The sequence below is a fragment of the Emys orbicularis genome, chromosome 10 (genome assembly GCF_028017835.1).
Source record: "Emys orbicularis isolate rEmyOrb1 chromosome 10, rEmyOrb1.hap1, whole genome shotgun sequence".
Taxonomy (NCBI): Eukaryota; Metazoa; Chordata; order Testudines; family Emydidae; genus Emys; species Emys orbicularis.
The window spans coordinates 91,015,605-91,022,321 of NC_088692.1; the positions used below are offsets into that span (position 1 = coordinate 91,015,605).

The 6,717-nt window shown below is 46.3% G+C and overlaps 1 protein-coding gene across 1 annotated transcript in view; it reads right to left on the minus strand.

Moving 5' to 3' along the window:
• The window catches only part of TUBGCP4 (tubulin gamma complex component 4), a 35,377-nt gene extending 32,099 nt beyond the window's left edge, over positions 1–3,278 (minus strand). Inside the window, exons 1-2 of the mRNA XM_065412844.1 lie at positions 3,201–3,278; positions 2,993–3,121 (exon numbers count right to left, since the gene is read on the minus strand). Of these exons, the coding sequence (XP_065268916.1) occupies positions 2,993–3,121; positions 3,201–3,278 (207 nt within the window). The remainder of the gene's footprint in view (positions 1–2,992; positions 3,122–3,200) is intronic.
• Between the last annotated feature and the right edge of the window lie 3,439 nt (positions 3,279–6,717).

Genomic DNA, 6,717 nt, shown 5'->3' on the forward strand with positions numbered 1-6,717 from the left:
CAAATCCAGACAGTCTGTTAGTAACAAGAAATTGTTATCTATTTTAAGGCTTCTTTTTTTAACCAGAATAAGAGATTTGAGTCCAGTTTTGAATACGTAAGTATCCATATAATGCCATCATACATAGCCTCCTGCCTCTATCTATTTAAGGGTTTTCTATACAATCATCATGGTAATATTTAAGCACCTATCAGATAAATTTAGGTTTGCATTGTAAAGCCAGTAGTGGATTCATGAGTCATTTGCTCTTCTCTCTTCCCTGCTAGAAAAGGCTACTTGGCATGCATATGTATGATGGGGGAGAAACAGTCTCCTCTCTCCCCCTCCCAATTAATTTGGCTAAAGTGGGAAAGATGTGAGATTGTATTCTGGAAAGCAGTGTCTCTGAAAAATATGTGGAGGGTCATTGTAGATAACCAACTGCACACGACCTCCCTATGCAATGCTGTTGCAAAAAGGGATAACAATACTGGGATGTATTAACACAGGAATGAGGTACAGAAGTAGGAGGTAATATTGCCTCTATACATGGCATGGGTGAGCCCACTACTGCATCCGAAGAAGTGGGTTGTAGCCCACGAAAGCTTATGCTCTAATAAATTTGTTAGTCTCTAAGGTGCCACAAGTACTCCTGTTCTTTTTACTGCAGTAGAGTGTCCTGTTATGGTATCCACTTTAAAAAAGGATGTGGTCTAGAAACCCTGGTTTACTATTAAAGGCTAGAGAGAAACTTGATATATGTAGCTTATCAAAGAGATATTTAAGAGACAACTCTATCAGTCTATAGTTACCTACACAGGGAGAAGGCAACTAATATTAGAGGGCTCTTTAAACTAGTGGACCAAGGCGTTACATGATCCAGTGGCTAGAAGCCGAAGTCAAAGTTCAAAATGGAAAAGAAATGCAATTTTTTAATGAAAGGGTAATTCACCACTGAAACAGATTACCAAGGGACGTGGTGGATTCTTCATCACGGACTTCTAAAAAGATCTGCTCTAGCTCAATGCAGAAATCACTGGGTGAAATTCTATAATCCATGTTACGTAAATAATCAGATTAGAGACACAATGGTCTTTTCTGGCTTTTACACATATGAATTAGTTGAAAAGGAGTATCTTGATGACCTGTCTATTGACATTAAGACCGCATGGACCATGAAGACCGAAATCTTTTCTTAGCACTGTAGGTAGTTAATCCAGTTCAAGACTGAGATACACTGGTAAGGGAAAATATGGAGGAAAGTTTGTACCACATTTTCTGGGCTGTACCTATTGTGTGGCTAAAGGACTGCAGCCTCCAAGACTGTCTGTCAGCTTTCTCCAGTAATTTTTTTTAGGACCTCAAAGGCTGAAATGGGACCCTGGTGTTTAGAATGAAGATGCAAGTTAATAAACTTTATCAAGGCAAAGTAATCCTACCCCTCTAATATCCTTTGTCATTCCCTTTGTTCTGACATTCTCATTTCTACACCCTGGTCGTTTGTTCCATTGCAGTGAAGGCTTCAATGAGCACAGAGGGCCTCTAATTAGATTTCTGCAGCTCTATCCAAATTTATGCTTGCAAGTCTTTTAATCCATTCCATTAAACGAGACTGAGCTGCTCCACGGAGACAGTCAGCCTTCGGGAGCTGGCTAGGTTGATGCACAAATGCAGAGAGAAGTATGCTGAGTGACCTTGACTGAGGGGAAGAGCAAGTGTGCCTCAGAGGGACCTTACAGACTTCACAGTTCAACTGGTTATGGAAGAGTCACCCACTGCATAAGACAGAGAGCTACACGTCCCCTCACCTCATATCTCCAACACACTCATCCTGTGGTTTCACATCTTTGCTCTTTCTACCTCCGCATTCTAGACACTTCCAAATAAGTTATTTAAACGGAGCAGGTATCAGAGGGGTAGCCGTGTTAGTCTGGATCTGTAAAAAGCAACAGAGTCCTGTGGCACCTTTAAGACTAACAGATGTATTGGAGCTTAAGCTTTCGTGGGTGAATGCCCACTTCGTCGGATGCATGTAGACGAATGCCGACGAAGTGGGCATTCACCCATGAAAGCTTATGCTCCAATACATCTGTTAGTCTTAAAGGTGCCACAGGACTCTCTGTTCCTTAAACGGAGCAGTGAGGTATTTAAACCATAGCAGGAAGGAATACATTTTTAAGATTACTATCTAAAAAGTGTTTTAATTGTTTACTGAAATTTCATTATTCTGAATGTACAAGTCTAACATACAACTAGGGTTTCACAATGCTATTTTTAGTGTGAACCTAGCCTGGAAAGAATAAAAACATAGTGGCATAAATTTCAGAGTGGGAGCTATTGCTTCTTACAGAAAGTAGTTCTATAGTACAATAATGAGTTACTGAGTAAGTAAAGTTGGGAAAGCTTTTTCCATGGATAATTTGAAAGTCTTGTGGCGAGAAAGCAGTTTTGTCCTTTCTGAAGTCTATTTTTCATAGCAATATTGTCCCATCCTGAGGCAGTTTAGTTAATAGATTTTGCTTTGAAAAATTAGTTTAGCCATAAGTGTTTCTCTATCCTTTCATTTTGGAGGCTTAAGACCTAATTCAGCCCTGGTACAAGCACCACCCACTGACTTCAAATGAGAGGTCAGATGCTCAGGGAAGTGCTGAAGTGGGCTTTGTCTTTCTCATTGGGCAGATCTTGCTGGAGACACAAAGTGATATGTTTGTTTATTGCACATTAGCAAACTGAAGGACTATTTTCTAGTAGGGTAACAAGTTAATAAGCCTCTGGGGTAGGCCTCACATTTTATACGCAATAATCAATGTATTATGGAGTTTAATTACAGGCACATCCAGACCGGTGCGAGAGGTAGGGGCCACTCCCCCCCCCCCACACACACACCCCGCAGGGAGCTGAGTCCTGACTCCACTGAGGGCTCAGGGGATGGAGAAGGAGCGCGCCCTTCCCCCGGGGGCTCTCCATGCGCCCGGAGGGGAAGGGAGAACTCAGCCCCTCGGCCCGCCCGCACCTGCTGTTGCACGTGGCCCGTGTACTGCTCGATGAACTCGGTGAAGCGAATGTAGTCGGTGCCGAGGCGGCAGAGCCGGTTGAGGACGCTGCTCTCGCTGGGGTGCAGGAACGGCAGCTCCTGGGACACCTGCGGAGAAGCGAAGCCGGGTGAGCGCAGGGCCTGAGCACGGGGTAATGGGGGGACGGGGACCCGGTCCGGGTGGTACCTGGAGACCGCTCCTCTTGCTCCAGGTGAACGCGGCCCCGGGGTACCCGCTCAGCGCCAAGAGCAGCTCGTGAATCATCCTGGGACTTGGAACCAGCCGCCGACTGGTTCCACGCGCCCAGCGAGCTCCGCAACGCCCCCTGGGAAGTGTAGTTCCGCTCCTCTCACCGACCGAAGGGGAAGTCTGCTCCCGCAAAGGCCCCTGGGAAATATAGTCCCACTCCTCTCACCGACCGAAGGGAAAGTCTGCTCACGCAAAGGACAATGGGAAATGTAGTGCCACGCCTCTCACCGACCGAAGGGGAAGTCTGCTCACGCAAAGGCAACTGGGAAATATAGTCCCACTCCTCTCACCGACCGAAGGGAAAGTCTGCTCCCGCAAAGGCCACTGGGAAGTGTAGTCCCACGCCTCACACAGACCGAAGGGAAAGGCTGCTCCCACAAAGGCCACTGGGAAGTGTAGTCCCACGCCTCACACAGACCGAAGGGAAAGGCTGCTCCCGCAAAGGCCACTGGGAAGTGTAGTTCCAGACCGAGGCTCGTGCGAAACAGCCGTTCGGCTCCCGCTCGCCCTTCGAAGGACCCCGGCCTGTGGGCGATCTCCACAGTGACAGAGCCTGTGTGGGGACTGCCCTGACCGCCTCCATGGCCACCCCGCCGGTGAGAGGATCCTCTGGGGGAAAAGGACTTTTCTTTTTACTTAGCATGGAACCGATTTGTTGGAAATCCAGAGAAATCTGCCCTTCCTGCAGCCAGGAAGCTGCAGCTCCAGAGGGGAACCAGTGTGGCCAACTCCTGAGATTTTGTCACAAGTCTTGTCATATTTGGGGCTGTTCTTAAAGCCCCAGCTGCTGGCATTGAAGATTGTGTGAGTATCTCAGCTTTCATTTAAGAAAAACATTCTAGCCCTTGTGGTTGCAGGAAAAGCTTCAAAATGTGAAGCAGGTGCCCCCAACTGCACAGAAACCAGAAGGCAAATGAAACACACACCAAATTTATTTTAAAAAAATCGTAGTTTTTAAAATCTCATCATTTTGGGGGGGTTGACTCAAGAGCTTTGAATGGCTGGGTTTGATGATACTGGGAAACTCCTGAGAAGGCTGTAACAGCCAAAAAAAGGCTTTGGGGGAAGGAACCCCTTCCCAACAGGGTTCTGAGGGACCTCAGGAGGTCATCTAGTCCAACCCCCTGCTCAAAGCAGGACCAACCCCAACTAAATCATCCCAGCCAGGGCTTTGTCAAGCCTGACCTTAAAAACCTCTAAGGAAGGAGATTCCACCACCTCCCTCGGTAACCCATTCCAGTGCTTCACCACCCTCCTAGTGAAAAAGTTTTTCCTAATATCCAACCTAAACCTCCCCCACTGCAACTTGAGACCATTACTCCTTGTTCTGTCATCTGGTACCACTGAGAACAGTCTAGATCCATCCTCTTTGGAACCCCCTTTCAGGTAGTTGAAAGCAGCTATCAAATCCCCCCTCATTCTTCTCTTCTGCAGACTAAACAATCCCAGTTCCCTCAGCCTCTCCTCATAAATCATGTGCTCCAGCCCCCTAATCATTTTTGGCACCTTAGAGACTAACAAATTTATTTGAGCATAAGCTTTCGTGGGCTACTGCCAACTACTTTGGATGCATAGAAGGGAACATATATTGAGGAGATATATATACACATACAGAGAGCATGAAAAGGTGGGAGTTGTCTTACCAAGTCTGAGAGGCCAATTAAGTAAGAGAAAAAAAAACTTTTGAAGTGATAATCAAGATAGCCCAGTACAGACAGTTTGATAAGAAGTGTGAGAATACTTACATGGGGAGATAGATTCAATGTTTGTAATGGCTCAGCCATTCCCAGTCTCTATTCAAGCCTAAGTTGATTGTATCTAGTTTGCATATCAATTCAAGTTCAGCAGTTTCTCGTTGGAGTGTTTTTGAAGTTTTCTGTTGCAAAATTGCCACCCTCCGGTCTGTTATTGAGTGACCAGACATGTTAAAGTGTTCTACTACTGGTTTTTGAATGTTATGATTCCTGATGTCAGATTTGTGTCCATTTATTCTTTTGCGTAGAGACTGTCCGGTTTGGCCAATGTACATGGCAGAGGGGCATTGCTGGCACATGATGGCATATATCACATTGGTAGATGTGCAGGTGAACGAGCCCCTGATGGCATGGCTGATGTGATTAGGTCCTATGATGATGTCACTTGAATAGATATGTGGACAGAGTTGGCATCAGGCTTTGTTGCAAGGATAGGTTCCTGGGTCAGTGTTTTTGTTCAGTGGTGTGTGGTTGCTGGTGAGTATTTGCTTCAAGTTGGGGGGTTGTCTGTAAGCAAGGACAGGTCTGTCTCCCAAGAACTGTGCATCCGAAGAAGTGGGCTGTAGCCCACGAAAGCTTATGCTCAAATAAATTTGTTAGTCTCTAAGGTGCCACAAGTACTCCTGTTCTTTTTGCAGATACAGACTAACACGGGTGCTACTCTGAAACTAATCATTTTTGTTGCTCTTTCCAATTTTTCCACATCCTTCTTGTAGTGTGGAGCCCAAAACAACACAGTACTCCAGATGAGGCCTCACCAATGTCGAATAGAGGGGAATGATCACGTCCCTCGATCTGCTGGCAGTGCCTCTACTTATACAGCCCAAAATGCCGTTAACCTTCTTGGCAACAAGGGCACACTGTCGACTCATATCCAGCTTCTCGTCCACTGTAACCCCTAGGTCCTTTCTGCAGAACTGCTGCCTAGCCACTCGGTCCCTAGTCTGTAGCAGTGTATGGGATTCTTCCGTCCTAAGTGCAGGACTCTGCACTTGTCCTTGTTGAACCTCATCAGGTTTCTTTTGGCCCAATCCTCTAATTTGTCTAGGTCCCTCTGTATCCTATCCCTACCCTCCAGCGTATCTACCACTCCCCCAGTTTAGTGTCATCTTGCTGAGAGTGCAGTCCACGCCATCCTCCAGATCATTAATGAAGATATTGAACAAAACCGGCCCCAGGACCGACTCTTGGGGCACTCCGCTTGATACCGGCTGCCAACTAGACATGGAGCCATTGATCACTACCCGTTGAGCCTGATGATCTATCTAGCTTTCTATCCACCTTATAGTCCATTCATCCAGCCCATACTTCTTTAACTTGCCGGCAAAAAAGCTTTGCTAAAGTCAAGGAATAACACATCCACTGCTTTCCCCTCATCCACAGACCCAGTTATCTCATCATAGAAGGCAATTAGGTTAGTCAGGCATGACTTGCCCTTGTGAATCCTTACTGACTGTTCCTGATCACTTTCCTCTCCTCTAAGTGCTTCAGAATTGATTCCATGATTTTTCCAGGTACTGAGATGAGGCTGACTGGCCTGTAGATCCCTGGATCTTCCTTCTTCCCTTTTTTAAAGATGGGCACTACATTAGCCTGTTTCCAGTCATCCGGGACCTCCTCCGATCGCCATGAGTTTTCAAAGATAATGGCCAATGGCTCTGCAATCACATCCGCCAACTCCTTTAGCACCCTCGGATGCA